Here is a 20,062-nt window from a genome sequence, read left to right on the forward strand (position 1 = left end):
GCAGTTTCAAATCCCTTCTAAGCTGTTCATTTGCTATTTTATCTTATCTGTGCAGTCCACATGACTATAGAATCACACATGTGGGTGGTTGTAAATGACACTCTCCCTCCCTCCTCCTAAATGCTATTGCTAAACCCTATGGGAGCGGCATATAAGATGATTGATGGAGGCTTCACCTCCCCGTTAATCTCAGCACATAGACACCATAGACACACGCTGAAGGGGTTGACATGGCCTGAGATTGGCAGAACCTCCTCCAGATCTTTTTATAGTGTGAACAAAGTGAAAGCTATTGTCAGGAAACTTAAACCTCACCTAGGCCAGGTTATTGCAAAAACAAAATAAACATTTGCTTTGAAAAATAGATTTGTATGAAGCTTTAAAACACTTTGTTGCTATTATTTTAATACTATTTTAATACTCTATTCCGAAAGCATTTTTTATGTCACATGACTGGCACAGCACCGATCAATGCTGTATAGACACAGATCCATACATCAGCAGAGTACTAGACACTCCTCCCTCAGAACTTCCCCTATGGACAGGAAAGACCTGTGAAACGTCATGTGACCTATGAACAGCAATGATTAAAGAAGATGATTTTTTTTATAATAAATTAAATAAAGTAGCATGATTTTTATACATAAATAGAAGAGATAATGGCAGATAAACATTACTGTATCTGCTTAGTGTCACTTTAACTTCCCACTGTTATAAATAAATGTGGCGCTTTCTCATTGATCAAAGTGCTAATGCTATATAAACACTCAAGTGATAATGAAATAACCAAATATTAACAAATAAAACAATTCATCAATGGCCAGAATAATAAAGTGCTAAGTGCAAATGATCCTCAATCCAGAAATTATTTATAAATATTGTCAATCATAATGCGAAGTAATGATATGGTGGCAACCCTAGCCAACAGTCCTGCTTTGCTTCCTACACTGCATCTTGCATCCTGAGTTGCTGTGAACCTCCCGCTGTATACCACCCACTGCCACTGGAGAGAAATGTCTGGATTTCCTTCTCAGTGAAGCAGAGATCCAACCAAGCATGTGACCTCTCTGAGTAAGAGGGGTTGCTGGTTTCCCGATTTATTGAGAACAAAATAAAGTCCATTTCAAGAAATGCTTTTCGTGGACTGAAGTCTTTGATTCACCTGAGCCTAGCCAATAACAATTTTCCGTTTCTTCCAAAAGATGTCTTCAAAGAGCTGGATTCACTGACCATGTCCTTATTGGAGAAAAGTGGAAGTGGAGGAGGAGATAGTTATGTTTTAGTGGAAATTCTTGCCTGTATCTGAGAACACCGCTAATCTGATCTAGCAGAGGATTACAAGGAAAAAGCTTACTGCTGTGGATACATATGAGAGATTCATCACAAATGCAACTAGATCCGTAGGGTTCTTCCTTTGAGGTAAGAGGCTGGGGCACCCTGTACACACGGATGGTGAAAGCATTATTTAAGAATTGGATATATTGGTTTGCACTGTGATTGATGAACTATTCCGTGCACTGAAGACTTACTGCACCAAGCACTTTATGGACTTTTGCTTTGTTATAAAAGTTATTATTGCACTTTAAGCATATTGAACTTATTTATGAACTCATTGAATATTATTGCACTATTTGATCATACATCATTACTTCACACTGTGATTGACCATATTTATTTATGAATAATTTCTGGATTGAGGATCATCTGCACTTAGCACTTTATTATTCTGGCCATTGATGAATTGTTTTATTTGTTTATATGTGGTTATATTATTATATAATAAAATATTAAGTTATCATTTCATTATTGTTTGAGGATTTATCAATTAGAATTAGCATCAGCACTTTGTCCACCGAGAAAGCGCCACATTTATTTACTCATAATTATCACTGTGTGGGAACAAATTTTGTGTTGGCAGCTACTCACTAGTGTTAGTTGTTGGTTTGTGCATTAGTACATTCATTCTATCAACTTCCCACTGTTGCCACAGAAAAAAAATAGAGGGACCCATTAATAATACACTAAAATATTCATGCCTGGAAAAACAAAGGCCAGAACATATCACTAGGCCTATTTATTGTCTTTTTTTTAGCCTTATCTATTACAATCTGATTGACTCAAAAATGTTACTGCAAATACTGTGGAGCACTAAAATAGCCTGCAGTATTATCTATGCAGGATATAGCAGTGTATAATTTACAACAACGTGGCAGCCCGTGACGTCCAAACACACATTTATTACTGGGAGTTATTTAATTGCATACAGATAAAGACTTCAAATTAATTATTTGTGCCAGAGATTACTGTGTAGAACACAACTGTGATTTATTAAGATAAGGGGACATTCTCTTTGTAATGGCTTGGTGCCTGCAAACTGTAAACTGTTTAACTGCAAACAGGCAGAATTAAAATACCATTAAATCACTAATGACCAAAATAACTACCATGTTAGTAAATACTTAGAGGTAAATTATTCCTGACATCACAAGCACACAGCTATTAAAATCAAAGGATCATGCACAGAGACCAGCAGACATTTCATAGGCTGTCAATATAATGGGCAACGCTGCAATTATATTAATGCTATAGAAAAACAAAATAACTTCACAGTAACTAAAGAAGTGCACTATACAATCATTAAATACAATCAGACTTATTCAATAAGTCAAATTTCAGTAACTTGTACTAAACAATTTTTATAAACTTGACCACTCTAAACTACTCAAAGATTGTTTAACTTTGGATACTTAGTGGAACTGCAGTTTTAAAGTTTATCTTAAGCCTTAAGTTTTTTATTTTGCTGTCCATGTCCCATTGGTGAAATTAATTTTCTTTTCGGCCTCAGAGACACAACAGATCAGGATGTAAGAGAAAATCTCTACAAAATAAGGGAAACACCCATTTTAGACATATGTCCTCAAAACTGATGTCCACATGAGCAGATGTTCCCTTACCACGTTTTTGTGACAACTGAAAAATTTGGGATTTGCCATTACTTTCTGTCTTTGTGATAATGGTGACCAGGAGAAATAGAAAATCTTCTTATCGGGACACAGAGAACAAAAAAAACCAAAGTAAAAGTTTTGAGTTTGATGTCCTGTACTTTAATAATTCTTGAAGATAGCTACTGTATATTTAACCTCCCTGGCGGTATGATTCATTCTGGTTTTAGGTGCTGAAAGTGGTACAATTATTTTGCATGGAAATTTGGCGTTTAATATTGTAGTCCTGTAATTCTTAGGAATAATTCTCTTAAATCTGTTCAAACCAGAGTCTAGCAGACATCCCGGGTATGATAAAGTTTATAATATAATAAATAATAATAAAAATTATTCAATAATGTAATCAAATCCAAAAACACAGAAATTTGCTCATTTGCAGGATTGTCGCTGTCATTAGATTTAGTGTTTGATGACGAAATTCCCCACAAATCACTATCGCTCAATTCTGCAAGTGATTCTAATTTATTATCGCTGTTTTCTAGTTGGTCTAAAATCACCTTTGACATAAACGGACACTTTTTGGTTGCTATGGACAATCTCCAAATTTCAGGCAGAAAAAATTGTATTTATAATATAAAACTGCATGCAGGGCACTGGACAGACCACTAGGGACAAAAGGGGTGTGTAATTTTTTTATACAGTACTGTAATCTGTAAGATTACAGTACTGTGTGTGTTTTGTGTATTTTAACTTTTTTGAATTTGGCGCCGATCTCCGCTCCCATGCGCCGTAATGTCGCAGGGAACGGAGCTCGGCGGCACTCGGGCACTGGGTGAATCGAGCGGAGGACAGCTCGATCACACAGCGCGGAGGACATCGCTGGATCCAGGGGACAAGGTAAGTAACCTCTCCCTGTATCCAGCGACGCGATCCCAAGTCTGGCTCGAGGTTACCGCTTATGATAGTAAAATCCTAACCCGGGCCAGACTCGGGATTACCGCCAGGGAGGTTAAAGCTCCTTTCATGCACGCATTTATGATCGATATAGAAATCGGAGTTGTGGTAGCTATACCTCTGTATACTATAATGTGGTAAGAGAACTTGTATGCAATGCAGTTGTGTTATTTTACCCCGAGGGGGTTATTTTAATTTCAACCTGCCTCTACCTGCAGACAGTACCTTCATAAATGATAATATCATACCAAACAAAAGCAACTTGGATTAAGGAGTCAAATTTAGCTTTAGCGGCGCTTTACTGTAGTTTTAGTGGCGCTATTCGGCCGCTAGTGGGGCGCTATTACCCATGCTAGTGACCAAATAAAGGGTTAAATGCGCCCGTGTAACGCCGCTGCCGAATTGCTTTGCAGAAGCTTTGGCAGCGGTGCCCATTCATTTTAATGGGCAGGAGTATACACCACTCCTCCACCCCCCCCTCCCCCCCAAAGATGCTGCTTGACTGACTTTTTTTTAACGTCCTGCCAGCGCATCGCCCCAGTGTGAAAGCACTCTGGCTTTCACACTGGGACTGCAGAGGAGGAGTTTTTCAGGTGATTTACAGCCTGTATTTTTTAGCCAAAAAGTGCTTGAAAAACGTCTCAGTGTGAAACGGGTCTAAATAAACGGCTTCTCGAACATTGTACAACCCTGTCGGCCATATCAGCTACTCCAATGCTAGCTTTAATAGTGTAGAGCATATCAATCAGAGCAGAATCTATCTAGTTTTGGTAAAACGTTTTAAGCACTAGTCATTACCTCTGTTTAACTTGTGGATCTGCTTGAACATGGTCTTGTACCAGTCCTTTGATCTCTCCGTGTTCTGTAAAAGAGAAAAAAAAGTCGGTCTTTAGCAGAAATTATGTAATCAAATAATATATATAACAAGCTATAATTGTGTAGATTGCCATGCTAAAATATGATAATGTACCAGGTGACTCAATTAAAATGAAATATAACATATAAAATATAGAACAAACATGTGCATATATAAGTGAATAAAAGTCTAGATGAGGTCTTCCAAAACACCTCAGTGATGCTTTGCAGAAAGGGAGTGTTCAATCCACTTTGACAATCACCACGTAAGCCTTCATCGACCACAAGCAATGGACTTTTGCCAGAACACAACGACACCACTACATAAAGTTTATGCCCCCGACAATGTCACATATAATGAACGCGTTGGGTGGAGCGAACGCATGTGACGTAGCCATGCTTACTTGGATCGGTAATTTTTGTGAAGCATTGTATGGAACCTCCATCATGCATCTTGGGATTGTTATGCATACAAATTGTGCATTGTGTTTATTCATATTAGCAGTATTCTGAAATTTCAGGATCTGAAATAGATTGGAAATGCAGCAACCGTGCTTTCCCCCACAGCGGAGTGTGGGAGGACCAGCCGTTGGGCTTCTGGACCTTGGCCCGGACAATTTTCAAAACCCTTAGGGTGGTTGGCATTGAGGGAGTGATAGGCCCACAGTGTTTTAGATTCCGCAGTTCAGAGTAGGACCCAAGCAATGCCACCTCCAATGTGGATGCGGGGTTGGGCAGCTCCTCCGACAACCACCATCTGAGCATAACAAGGACAGCAGCCCAATAGTATTTGAAAAAGCAGGGTAGGGCAAGGCCTCCCAAGGCGATAGGCAGATGCTGAGTGGATTTCACTATTCTAGGGATGCTACCATTTCAAATAAATGAGGTAATCAAGCTGTCTAGTTTTTTTAAAGAACATGTTCGGAATATGTACCAGGGTCTGTCTAAAGATATACAAAAATTAGGCAGCAATGAGGTTGACACGTCCGACTGGAGTAAGGGGCAGTGTTTTCCAAGCAGCGCATCTCTGAGTCAGGAGGGACATCCCCGGGGTCAGGTTAAGAGGGATGAACTGTGTTGGTCCCTATGAATCACTACTCCTAAATACCTAAATTGTGAAACCCATTGTAGAGGGGTATCCACTGGTATTGAAACCTCCGAGAAGTGCAACACGAAGATAGCAGATTTTCCCCAGTTAATGCATATGTTGGAGTATCTACCAAAGGCGTTGATAAGTGATAGGGTAGCCCCTAGTGAATTTGAGGTGTTCCTAAGGTACAGCAGGGTATCATCCGCATAGAGGGATATTTTCTCTTGGACATAATCGTTATACCGCTGACTAAGGTTGAGGAGAGTATGAGAATCGCCATTGGCTCTATGGCCAATGCGAAGAGAGCGGGGGACAGCGGGCAGCCCTGTCTGGTACCCCTGTGTAGGTGGAAGAGTGGAGATAGAGTCAAACCCAGTGCAAACCCTAGCCTTGGGGGACTTCTAGAGAGCCTGCAGCCAGGATATAAAATTAGGGCCACAGACAGAAACGATTCAGGACCTCCCATAGGTAATTCCAATCCACTGAATCAAATGCTTTCTCCGCATCCAGGGAGGCCACTTCATCAAATTGGGTGAGGGACTTCTTGGTGCCCAGAACTGTATACAGTCTGCGGAGCTTTACAGCCGTCCCCTTACCGGGCATGAATCTAGTTTAGTCTTCATGTAGAAGGGTAAGAATAACCTCATTACCGTATATACTCGAGTATAAGCCGAGATTTTCAGCCCTTTTTTTTAGGCTGAAAGTGCCCCCCTCGGCTTATACTCGAGTAACCGCCGTCTGCCTACCTGATCAGGCATGTCATGTAGACAGACGGTGGCCAGCGTGTCATAAAAACATACAGCGGCCATTCCAGTATTTAAAAGCCGCGCCTCCTCCTTGTCTGATAGGCAGAACACTCAATTTCCCAGCAGTCAGTTTTCAGCCTATCACGGACATCCCCTCATCCTCATACCTCAGACGAGGATGAGCGGATGTCCGTAATTGGCTGAAAACTGACTGCTGGGAAATTGAGTGTTCTGCCTATCACAGACGAAGAGGAGGCGCGGCTTTTGAATACTGGAATGGCTGCCGTATGTTTTTATGACACGCTGATCGGTGGCTGCAGATGGGCACACGGAGGCATGCACAGGACACAAAGGATGAAGATTAGCACAGGTAGGCTGCAATGGACACAGGGAGGTATACACAGGACACAGTGAGGTAGGCAGATCTGCACAGGACACAGGGAGGCATACACAGGACACAGTGAGGTAGGCAGATCTGCACAGGACACAGGGAGGTATACACAGGACACTGTGAGGTAGGCAGATCTGCACAGGACACAGGGAGGTATACACAGGACACGGTGAGGTAGGCAGATCTGCACAGGACACAGGGAGGCATGCAATAGACACAGTGAGACATGCAGCTGCAGATGGGCATTGTTGACCCTCTTTGCCACTTACAGTAGCTGCTGCATTTCCCACCCCCGGCTTATACTCGAGTCAATACGTTTTCCCAGTTTTTTGTGGTAAATTAGGGGCCTCGGCTTATATTCGGATATACCTATACTCGAGTATATACGGTAAGTCTTCTAGCTAGAACTTTAGTAAGAATCTTAGCATCTGCATTAAGCAGAGAGATGGGGCGATAGGAGGTGCAGAGTTCAGGGTCTTTACCCGGTTTGGGGATGACGACGATTGCTTCTGCCTACCATAGAAGCTGGGAGAATGGTGTCTTTCAGGGTTTTGACTATCATCTCGTGCAGTCTGGGTGACAACTGTTCCCCATATTGCCTATAGAATTCTGCGGGGAGGCCGTCCACTCTGAGTTTTCCCCGACTGTAATTCACTGAGGGCCTGCTGTATCTCTCCAAGGATGATTGTAATGTCCAGATGAGTACGGGCCTCGTCACTAGGAGTAGAAAAGGTGAGCTGCCCAAGGAAGGAATCCATTTCCTCTCCTGAGTAATCTGCCTTGGAAGAGTAAAGGGCACTGTAATACGAGGCAAATAGTGCATTGATGGCTACCGGATCTAGCACCGGCACCCCATCTGCATTTTGTACACGGCAATGGTGGCTATGGGTTGTTACTCCTTAGCTAGCCAAGCGACATCCAGTTTCCCCCCTTTCTCAAAGATGTGCTGCGTTTGTGCCAGTTTCTGCTTTTTAGCCCTTGCCACCTGCAGAAGCGTTGCTTCTCGGTAGGCCGCCTGCATATCCAAATAGGTGATTAGGTTCTGGGTCAGGACATACAGGGATTCCTGACCTTGAGCCTTGGTCTCGGCCTCCTCAATAGAAATGTTGGCATTGTGCCGAGTTTGTGAGATAGAAGATTGGTAGCACCCCCTGATATACGCCTTGAAGGCATCCCACCTATTGTGCAAGGGAGTGGATCCATCATTTGACAATCAGAAGCTAGAGAGACACTTGGAGATCACGGTTTCTATAGTCTCATCAGAGATCCAGTAGCAAGATAGTCACCAGTCTCTCCAAGGGGGGGTGTCCGGGTCTGTAGGCAGAGGAGCATAGGAGCATGGTCTGATATGCCCCTTGGGAATATACTAAATTCACACACTCTGGGAAGCATCCCCCCACTGACATACACCAGGTCAATTCTTTTTTTTTTTTAACAGAAGGAATGTTTATTAAGATAAAACATCAGTTTACATGTGACTAACTGTAGAAATTACAGGAGAACTATTTATTACATCTAACATGTATTGGCTTAAGTATCTTACTGATATTAGGCAAAGATTCAACTAGTGAGGAACATAGGATATACAAACGTCCAACTCATCTGGCAGGTACAGGTACCAACATCAGCATATCTAATACATTAATCTGCATGAGGAGGAGTTCCCGTGTTGGTTCAGGTCAGCTGGGATGGGGGGGGGGGGGTGGACAAGAAGAAGAAGGGGGGACTCAAGGAAGGAAAATAAAGGAAAAATAAATAAATAAAAAGAAGGGGGGGAGAAGGTCAATTCTAGACAGTGTACAGTAGGAGGTAGATTGCCAAGTAAAGGCTCTATAATTTGGGTATCTCTACCGCCACATATTTGTCAGACCATAGAGAGATGCCAATCTATGTAGGGGAGAGTCAGTGCCATTGCATGGAGACAGCCTATCTAGGAACGGAATTGGAGCCATATTCCAGTCCCCAGCTATAATAAGGCTGTCAGTAGGGTATCTAGATAGGATAGGAGTGAAATACTTTAGGAGGGATACTGTAGCTGATGGCGGTTTATATAAACTCAGAATCAGCATCTCAATATTGTCCACCACAGCATGTAGCAATACGTACCTACCCTCCAGGTCAATCTTAACATCTAGCAGGGTGTAAAACAGGGTCTTGTGGATTAGTATGCTAACCCCCCGAGGCGTACCCAGAGTACGTAGCATGGTGATAGTGTCCCACCCATGTTTTTTTCCAGACTAAGAACCTTACGTCCCACTAGGCGGGTCTCTTGTAATATACATATATGTATGTATTTCTTAAGATAGGCCATGACTAGGGATCTCTTGATCTTGTCATTGTCGGTGATAGAGTATAACCGCCAGGGGAGCATCAATAAGGCTGACCCAGGGTGAGGCATTTACCCTGCAATACAGAACCATCTACTTCTGAGACACTGGACACCCAGCCATCGGTTATGATAAGGGCTGGAATAGGTGTCCAAGGCAAACCACTACATACATTTTCAGTAAAATCAAGCCAGGAACAGTATGCTGTATTTCAGGCCTCTGATATAAAGCTGAGCTATGACATGGTCAAAGGTTCTGCGGAGCCTCTGAACTTCACAAAGTGCCGTGTCCCGATCACGGAAGTTTAGTAGCCTGAAAATGAAGGTGCGCGGAGGTGCCCCCGTACAGATGGCATTCTGTGGGCCCTCTCCACGACAAAGTGTTGGAAAAACGGGGCCCATGGGAGGAGGGTTCAGAGCAGGATCTCTGTAAAGGTTGTAGGGTCTTGGCCCTTGGCTCCCTCCGGCAGTCCCACTACCCTCAAGTTATTCCTGCGGCTCCTGTTCTTGCTGTCTTCTGCCCGTAACTTGAGGGCCCTATATTTTCACCTGTAGGGTGTGAATGGAAGCAAAATGATCTCGGATGGAGTCCTCGGAGTCACCCACACACCGCTCTGCCTCACCCAGCCTGCATTTTATGCATTTTCCTCCACATCAACCCAAAAATCTGTTTGCAGGATGTCAATTTTCACCGACAGTGTTGTTTGGCAGCCTGCATAAAGGCCTGGGAAGAGATCCTCCTCCATCGTCGCCAGATCTGCAGGTGTAGTTTGGAACGCCATGTGCGTGTGGCCTACAGAGCCCTGCTTCTTCTGCTGCCGGGAGGCCTTAGGAGTGTATCCACCGTTCCTTCCCAAGCCGGATTTGCTTCTTCTCATACCCGGGTGTCAGCGAGGGTAAAAACAGAAGCAGATCCTGTGGAAAATGAAAAAAATAGGCAGGTAGGAGTGGAGCTCCGCTCAGACGGGTCCGCTCAGGTCGCCAGCTTCACCACGTCCCAATTTCATGCATTTATGGTTGCCATTGATGTTACCATTGATTGGATTCAGGAGATATACTGCTGAACTCCAAACAATATGAACTGGATCTCTGCTTGATGGGATTGTCATATTTATACTGATTTGACTCTAGTGGAGTTGTCATGTTCTGGTAAGAGTCAATTGCATGTGGTTGGTGAAGGCTCACATGGTGATTGTCAAAGTGGATTAAACACTCCCTTTTTGCAAAGTGTCACTGCTGTGTTTTGGAAGACCTAACTGGACTTTTTTCACTGATATACACACGTGTTTGTTCTATATTTTATATTTCATTTTAGTTGAGTCACCTTGTACATTATCATATTTTAGCGTGGCAATTTACACAATTATCACTGTGACATAGTTTTTCTGGTTATTTTTTTGCCAGCAGCTTTTTTTCTGTTTAGTTACCTGCCAGCGTGATTTCTATTATAGTTTTATGATATAACAAGCTATAGCTTAAGACAAATTCCCCATACACAGAAGTACTTAAGAGAAATTTTAATATCTAAATGTACTCCAAATCCATGAATCAAAGGATTTCACAGAATAAAAAATGGCTTCATCTTATGCCAGAAGTACACTGTACACAAGATTCAAACAAACAGAGGACACACTTTTTCCTGGCTGGCTTGGATATATCATACCAGCAGCATTTGCAGCCCCCATAGCAGAGCTGTTTATAACAACAAAACCAAGAAAAGTCATTCTATTACTTCAACCACTAGGGCTCGTGTACAAAGGCAGCAAACGCTGTAGACAGTCATATGCCTCATGCACATGGGAGTAAAAATCTCTGGTTTTATAGGCTTCCAGCGTATTTCTTTATGCTTTTAAACTCAGTTCAGTGTTAGCCTATCTGGTCATACACATTAAGCATTTAGATTTGTATTTTAACAGCAGTGCTTAGAGGCATAACATTTAAAACAGATGTCCCAACGCTTGGAGAGGAACTGATGAGCATAATTAAAAGTAATTGTAGACAATATTTTTTTTTTTTAAAACAAGCAGCATGCCTATACTTACCTGATTTGTGAAATGGTTTTGCACAAAGCAGCCCCGATCTTCTTCTTCTGGGTTTCACTGATGGTGCCCCCGGCCCCTCCTCTTTATATGGTGCCACCACAGAAAGCCGATTTCCATGGGGGCACCCGTGCGTGCTTGCTCCCGAGGCCCACTGCTGCGTCCATTGACACAAGCAGCGGGACCCCTTCCCCCCTGTGCCACAAATTTTGAGTCATGTGTTTATGCACATCGCTGGATCGGATTGGGTTCAGGTAAGAAAAAGGGGGGTCTGGGGAGGAGCTGCACCACAAAAGGTTTTTCACCCTAATACATAGAATGCATTAAGATGTAAAACTTTAAGGCTTTACAACCACTTTAAGCATTAAAACGCCTAAACATGTGCATACGTTTATTCTCCTGGCTAGAATAAATGAATGTTCTAGCCAACAGAATGAGTTTACACTTATATGCTTCTAAACGCCATATGCCTGTAAACGCACACAAACCTGTGCACAAACATGACATTAGAGGCATGTTTGTCCTGCCAACTTCTGGCAGCATAATTGGAGCATAAATTCATACAGCTGTGTTCATGAGGTCATATATTCAGTATGCTTTTAGGTGCTTTGAGTTTTTTTACTTGCTTCTGATATAGTTCAATTTGCTGCAGTGTGTTCAGAGAAGATGGTAAGAGAAAATTCTGATGGAGATCTTCTAGTCAGAGTTACTGAATTTTTAGCAATACATAGTTGATCATAGGATGAAGATATTGTTTTTAGGTGCACTTATTCTTTAATTCAAATGCCAGGGTCTAAAATAGCCTATCAGGCTGTGTATAAGCATGTACAACTCTTTGCCATCATGCTCCATACAGCCGTTTGAGCTGGAATGTTGTACTGACTGGTATATCCCTTTGATATGATACTGATAAAACAATGTAAACCACAGAAAGAAAAACTATACATACACAAAACATTCATGCTCTGCACTTATGCTTCATAGGCGGTATATCTGCAGATCCTGTCCACAATAATGAGCTAGAAAATATCTGCTAACCCTTGACTTAGGCCCCATACACACTATTAGATTTTCTGCAGATGTTTGTCTTCAGATTTACCAAAACCATACAATATGAGGTCAAACCTTAAGAGTTTCAATTTGTATGCAATCAGGCAGGCCCTTGCACTATATGGTTTTAGTAAATCTGAAGACAAAAATCTGCAGAAAATCTAATAGTGTGTATGGGGCCTTAGCCTGTTCATACCCCTCAAAATGTCAGTAAACCCCAATCTTTACAGGTGATGCTAAATTGTGAGCATGGCTTATAATTACCAGGAAATTTACGGCCAGCTATGCAATGATGCAGAAGCTTCTCCAGCACTACTACATTTTTACCTTCCTTAGGATCCTTCAGCACTTTTGACAACTCAAAGTTAATAATTAAAATAAAAGCACCAATGCACACAGCAGCCCACTTTCATTTTCATGCACTGTATGATACTTAAGATAGTATGTCTTATGTCTATCCTTTTGCTTGGCTTAGAACCAATAATTTTCCTCAGTTGGTTAGACAGTGTTCTCCAGGTAGCAAGAACATCTGCATAATTTTGTTACCTTTTCCATTTAATTAATGCAAACTTTAAAAAAAAGTTCAAGCTGGAGTGTCTCTCTTACCTTCTCATGACACAAAGCAGAACTCCAGAAATTATTATTTGCACTCACACACCCACTAGTGCAGTTTGGCTTGAAGTATTCATATATGATATCTGGAGGGTGGCTGAGGATACGGAAAACCACTGTAGTAGTCTGCACTACATACAGTGAGAGCTGTAAACTTTTTGAGGAAAGGGTGCTCCTCCAGCAGCTTTTCCTCTGCACACTTAACACACAGAGTTCCCTGCACGGCCCCACCACCACTAATTTGCAAGATAGTCTTGCAATTTTTTCAACAAAAAGGCATTTTCTCAATGGACAAGGTTAAAATTGTGACATCATCCATCCCTCCTTTCCACCTTGTCCAACCAGAGGACATTTTGCATTGATTGGAAAAAAAAATGCAAGGTCTACTCTGAGGGTGCAAATTGCACTGTATATAGTAGAGACTCAGGGTGAAAATATCACTGTATATAGTACAGACTACTACAGTGATGTTCAAAATCCCCAGAAGCCTTCTAGATATCAGATATGAATATCTAGTTGGACCAATTTAAGTTTGGAAAAAAGATCATTCCTGGAATTCCACTTTAAATACAAGTAAAATGTGTACATTATTTTTCTAGTTGGCCCTCCAAATTGGAACCCATATGCCACGCTGACCAGATTTAATTTATTTCAGATGAGACATAGAATTTATTTTATATAGTAGTATTAGTAGTAGTAGTAGTAGTAGTAGTAGTAGTAGTAGTAGTAGTACAACAATATACACACAAACCAACTGACAGACGCACACTGAAAATTAAAATATATAACAAAGACATTTCACAGCCTAATTTGTGTAGAAAAAGCCACAAACGTACATTTTAAAGAAATGCAAATCTATAAATCAATATAAAGCTCCATAAGAGTGCACATACAATATGCACCTATAAACTATCCACTACACTTTGTTGAAAACATCATTCAGCCTCTAATACTGAACATAAAGTGTTAATGTTACCCATGGAAATCAAACTTTACAGTATAATTAATTGCAGCCTAACTGGGTCAGTTAGTGTTATCATGATACATTTAGCATTTACTAACACAAGCAAATCTCAGTCAATGCTTTGGGTGACATCCTACCCTGAGAGGAATGCCTATGTCTTCCGCTGACATATCTCCTGCGTGATGAAAAGAAGAACGGCTTTCTCTTTTTGTATTTTCCATCGCTGCTTTCTGCACAGGGGGATTACTTTCCGGACGCTTTCTCTCCGGCACAATTACTGGCTCTGTTTTCCCATTGGTAGAGCCATCCAGCACAGGATCTGTGAGCGGACACAAAGACATCTCATGACACCGGTGACATGGCATGTTCACAAACAGGACAAAATAACTATTCTACAGAGTGATCACACTGGAAATGAACAATATGCTGGAAAAATACATTCCAGAAATGCTATTGAAAGCATGTGATGGCCAAAGTGCCGATATTTCTACAGAACAATGCTTCACCTTCAGGTCAGAGAACGGCAAGAAACACAACAAAAACTATTATAACACAAGGACATACCATGTGTGTAAATACTTTTATGTTATATATCATACATAACGACCAACATACACATCTTGTATTCTCTCTTTTTCAACATAGGATATTTATTTTTAAGTTTAGTGATCCATTTAAGCCAAACAGAATTCACTCAGCCAAAGACTGTGCAGTGTACAAAATGGATTATGATTGGCAGCTATGGGATAATGGGATACTACATATCTCTCAATTTTCGGAGATGAGAAAGAGGGACACCTATCATCAGCAAAAAGTATGTAGGCAAAGAACACACCTCTGCCACATCCTCGTTACATGGAGAATTAACAAACAAAAATAACTGAATTTTAACATAGGAAAATAAACGCAAACAAAATTTACTTCTGTCCTCAGGGCTAAGAAGGGTGAAGATATACAATTCTATAAATTGGATACAGCCCTTTGACATACAAAGCAAACAATTATGATAGAGCAAACAGGGTTAGTATTACAAAAAAAAATAGAAAGGAGAAACACACCCATATATGGGTGGCTAGTATTTTTTCCATCTCCCCGTAAAAGTGCTTTTTTCCACTATTCCTTTATACTAACTTTTGGAATTTACTAATGCAACAATTTTGAAAATGTATTAAAATTTTAACACTGTAAAACACTTTTTTGATATACAAATAGTGCCTTTTTGTATATAGACATAGACTGAAATGAGGAGGAAAAACTGACAAAGGGATTTTGTTCTGCAAGAGGGACAAAGGGATTTTGTTCTGCAAGAGGGGTAGTCCCTCCAAATTAGGGACAGTTGGGAGCTATTATACTACCTTCCATCTAACCAAGCCTGTTGCTCAGTAGCCCTATTTAATAACAAATCCCAACCATTCAGAATCCATTGCATACTAATTTTTTTCAGTAAAAATAATTCTGAATGGAATAATAAAAATAATACTGAACTGATGGCCATCAGAGTAATTTTATGTATGCTATTTTTTTTTCTGCCAAAAACAATTTTTCTTTTAGTTGGCACTTAGTAAATAAACTCCCACTCTGTGCATTTAATAAGGAATTTATCTACAATGAATCAGAGTCCTATTAGAAACCAAGCCTTCAAAATGCAATACTTCTGGCTTGGGGCTGCATTTTTATTAAATCCCTTAGTAAAATTATTTAGTTATAATACCACAAAAAATGTTTGTGATTCCTCATTATTTCTGACTTTAGAAACTTCACAAATTCTAGAAACAAGTTTCCACACATTAAATCCTATGCTAGGCGTGCATTCGTATCATTGTGGGATGACTGCCAAGACTGGGAAATTTGACATAAAGCTCTTTGGGCTCAATTCATTAAAGAATTAAAAGAATATTGCATGCAGTATTTGGGTCATGTGACACATTTTTCCAAAATATCGAATGCGATACTAAAAATGTCAATTCACTATCCCTGTTATCCCTGGTGGTATTTACCTCAATAAGCAAAAACTCTCGGAAACTACTGCAAAAAACAGCGTTAAAGTCTAACTAAACAAAATAAATAGATAAACATCTTCAAAAAAAATAAAAAACAAAAAAATACTTGTCAAAACCAGGTTGGGATCTGGGGGCCCCCTAAAAAAGGGGGCTTCCAGATTTCAATAAGTCCCCCCCTGCACACACACAACCACCGCATCAGGGTTGTGGGGAAGAGGCCCTTGCCTCATCAACATTGACACAATGCCCCCCCAAAGCACCCTCCCATGTGGAGGGCATGTGGCCTGGTATGGGTCAGGAGGAGGGGGTGGCCTTTGCTCTCCCCAACTTTCCTGACCTGCCACACTGCATGCTTGGATAAGGGTCTGGTATGGATTTTAGGGGGACCCCAACATCATTTTGTGAAAAAAAAATTGGCCTGGGGACCCTCTCAAAATGCATACCAGACTTGAAGGGCTAGGGAGGCAGACACCCACACGTTTTTTTTATGCCAACTCTTCTTTTGTTTACAGTCTACTGTTCTACTGTCAACAGGGAATCCCGCTGACAGTAGATTAGTCATAGCTGTTAAGGATGTGGCGGGTGCCGGCTCCAGAACAACCAGCTATTCCTTGCCTGGTGCCCGAATTATTACACTGTAAGTTTGCACTACTAAAAAATTGCATCACCTAAAGAAATAGCACATATTCTACAGCGTTATTTTAGTAGCATTTATTTTGTGAATTGCAAAAAATTAAATTAAATTAAACGCAAAGAGCTATTTTAGCTCAGATCTTAAAGCAGTAAATACCGCTTTGTTAATTGAGCCCTTTATCACCACAGAAAGCTGAACTCTATGTGACAAATATAAACCTAGGATTGTTAGTATGACACCCAAGTGCAAAGGTAAGTTTGCATTCTCACAGGCTTAAAAAGACTTGCCAACAATGACAAAATAACTGCTAAAAAACCAAAAGCTTTGCTAAACATTGACAGGACAAGAGCACTTACTGGTCTTCAATCATGGGCAGGAGAACCTTCCATTTAAGAGAAGTGAGCATATAGGGAAATATACTGAAATTCCCTCTGTGTATAGCTAGCTTAAGAGGCTGACTCAGAAATAAAAAAAATAAAGAATATCCTGGGACCTGTGCAGTTATTGGCTGTGTGACTTTGTGACTTGCTAAAAAGTTACAATGTTGCAGTCTGGTCACTGGAGGAGAGAGGACTGAGGAAATGTTTCCACCTACCTGTAGCAGAATGGCGAAGCCAAAAGATGACATTTGAGTAAGGCCCCTTTCACACATGCGGACATTATGTCCGTATTTCATTCATCTGTTTGTGGATGAAATACGGACATACATGCACCCCTATGGGATAGCGGGTGTCTACAGATGAACATCCGCAGACACCAGCTATCGTCCGCCTCCGCTATTGTCCAATTCTGCAGACGGAGGAAAATCCTATTTTTCTATCCGTCTGCAGAGCGGATCGGATGAACACCTACAGACGGTCCGTGTTCATCCAATCCCCCATAGAGGAGAGCGGAGAGCTGACATGGCGGTCCCTGTACAGTGTGCAGGGACCGCCCTGTTATCAGCCAGCTCAGTGGGGACAACGGAGCGATCCCCGCTGAGCAAGCGGATCATCACGGGGCGGATCATTACTGATCCGTCCCGTGTGAAAGGGGCCTAATACAAGCTGAAGCTTTTCTGAAAAACTATATTACAGCCATATTTTGTGAAATGGCAGGAACTTATTAATGTAGACTTAAAGTTACTGGAAGGTCCACTTTAATAGGTATTTCTCAAAAGCAGACGAGCATGGGGTATATTAGCTGTCAAGAATCGGTAACATAACTTTTACCAAAATAAATGTATTTAGAAATATGCTCCACCAATGGCATTTACGAACATTAGGGATTTGAAGCAGTAGTAAAGCCTTGGTGATTTTTACCTACAGGTAAGCCTATAATAAGGCTTACCTGTAGGTAAAATAAATATCTTCTAAACATGCACCGTTTAGGAGATATTAACCCTGGGTGGGATTAACCATACCTTGCCGGACCTTCAGAGCTTCATGCCAGAACCGAGGGCTCCCACGTGCATGTCTGGGAGTGACGTCATTGCGGCTTTGGCCAATCACATAGTTAGAACACTCAAACACAGGAGAAAGACCGGAAGAAGATGTCAGCCCTCTCAGCGGTGACAGGCTACGTTCTATGGTAAGTATTTCATAATGGCTAGTATGCAATGCATACTAGCACATTATGCATCTGCCTTACAGGTGTTTTTTTTCCCCCAACACCTCAGTTTACTACCGCTTTCATTTACATACCTGTATTTATTGCTACGCCGTTATTTTAAAAATGAACTCATGAAGTACTATTTAAAATCACTTCTACATCACAGTAAGCTAAATTTTTCAAACAGCAAGAGCAGTTAGCAATCAGCATCCAGTAGCCTATTCATCCATATTCTGCCTTCCAATCAGGCAAGGAGGAGTAGCTACATTTTTTATACATGTGGTTTGCCATCAAAATGTGTAGCAGTTACTAGAACGCTACACTCATTACATTCAGCTGGTCTCATTCCAGTGACAGCAGCAATTATATTGTATCTCAGATTTATTCCAGACATTTGCACAGCTTATTCCACTCACTCAGCCAGACACAGAAAATTCCAATATGAAGTGTCAGAGAATAAGACATTAATAATACAGGAATTCTCTAATTACAGCAAGCTGGCAGGTGACCTTTTTTATATTCTGCAGCATACATAGTTTGTGTTTTAATGAAGCTGACTGAAGCATCGGACATTGTGACATACTATACAATATGCGCTCCTGCACTGTAAGTACATGAATGGTCGAGCATCAATACACTGTCATACAAAAACTGCGTATTTCCCACTAGAGGGCGACTAATAACTGTTTAGTACTTATTGTGACATGTTCAGAGCAGCGCAGCTAGTTTGGAAAGAGGCCATTGAAACACATTATAAATGATATTTAATGCATGGCTATGTATTTTTTCATTTTTTTTTTATTTTACAATACATCAGAAAACAAATATTTAATGGGCAGTTCAGTCAATTACAGAAGTTCAGAAGAGGCTGCCACAGGGAGGCTTTCGTCAACAGAACGGTAAATAACAGAGAAGGCACTTGTTTTGAATTACTAGTCCCATGATAGTCAGAAAAGAGGAAGGGGGTATATGGATATTTGGGGGGGGGGGTGTTATGGAAAGGGAGTGGAAACAGAGGGGGCTTCCCAGGGTTCCGCATGGAGAAATATTTGTAGTAGTGTTTCTTTATGGGTTGAGCAATGTGTTGTCAAAGAAGAAATGTATTTCTCTAAGGATGCCAAACTTTGATATAATTAGTGATTAGATTCTGAAGGGATGCCCTAACTTTACCGTGGATCATTGCACGGGTGATTTGATTTTTAACTTCAGTTAAGCTAAGGGTCCCATGTGAAAGGCAGCTGCCATGAGTTATACTTTTACAGAGTGCAATAGTGAGCTGGCTAAAGATTTCTGTCCAAAATGTGGGAGCTATTGGGCATGTCCATCAAACATTCCAGTTTCCTTGCAGCCCTGAAAGCACTCCAAAGGATAATTCAGGACAAATTTCAACATATGTGCTGGGAGTGGTACCAGTAGAGTACTTTGTAGGAAGCTTCAAGTGCAGTAAAGTGACGTCGTATTATGCGCAGGTGATGCAGATGCTCCCTTACAGGTAGAACATGAAAGAGATGCATAATTTTAGGGAGTAGGATCATTTTGACCACTGAGAGACCCCCGAGCCAAGAAATACATAAGGACTTCCATTAGGTTATCAAAGAGGTGAGCTTAGACAGCATGGCAGGATAATTGGATAGAAAACCCCTCTGATGTCTGGAGAAGACTGTAAAAAAATGGACCAAAGGCTCAATATACAGAGCGAACAACAGAGGAGAGAGGGGACAACCCTGTTTCCTGACCCATGCCATTGGAAATAAATCAGATTTGCATCCAGAGTATTTGATGTAAGCTTGGAGGTGGGAGTAAAGGGAGGATATCCAGCATAGAAAGTGGGGGCCAAACCCTCATCTGTCCAGGATGCATTATAAGCCG

General features: G+C 41.2%; 1 protein-coding gene across 46 annotated transcripts in view; it reads right to left on the reverse strand.

Annotated features, from left to right (window-relative positions):
- Nucleotides 1-20,062, reverse strand: part of SORBS1 (sorbin and SH3 domain containing 1) — a 582,779-nt gene that overhangs the window by 118,316 nt on the left and 444,401 nt on the right. For all 46 annotated transcript variants that reach the window (XM_077454315.1, XM_077454316.1, XM_077454323.1 and 43 more), the window contains 2 exons: nt 14,107-14,288; nt 4,695-4,758 (listed from right to left, as the gene is read on the reverse strand). In XM_077454315.1, the coding sequence (XP_077310441.1) occupies nt 4,695-4,758; nt 14,107-14,288 (246 nt within the window). The remainder of the gene's footprint in view (nt 1-4,694; nt 4,759-14,106; nt 14,289-20,062) is intronic.

Source organism: Lithobates pipiens, unplaced genomic scaffold (assembly GCF_037356315.1).
Source record: "Lithobates pipiens isolate NorthernLeopardFrog02 unplaced genomic scaffold, aLitPip1_a1.2 Scaffold_25, whole genome shotgun sequence".
Classification (NCBI taxonomy): domain Eukaryota; kingdom Metazoa; phylum Chordata; class Amphibia; order Anura; family Ranidae; genus Lithobates; species Lithobates pipiens.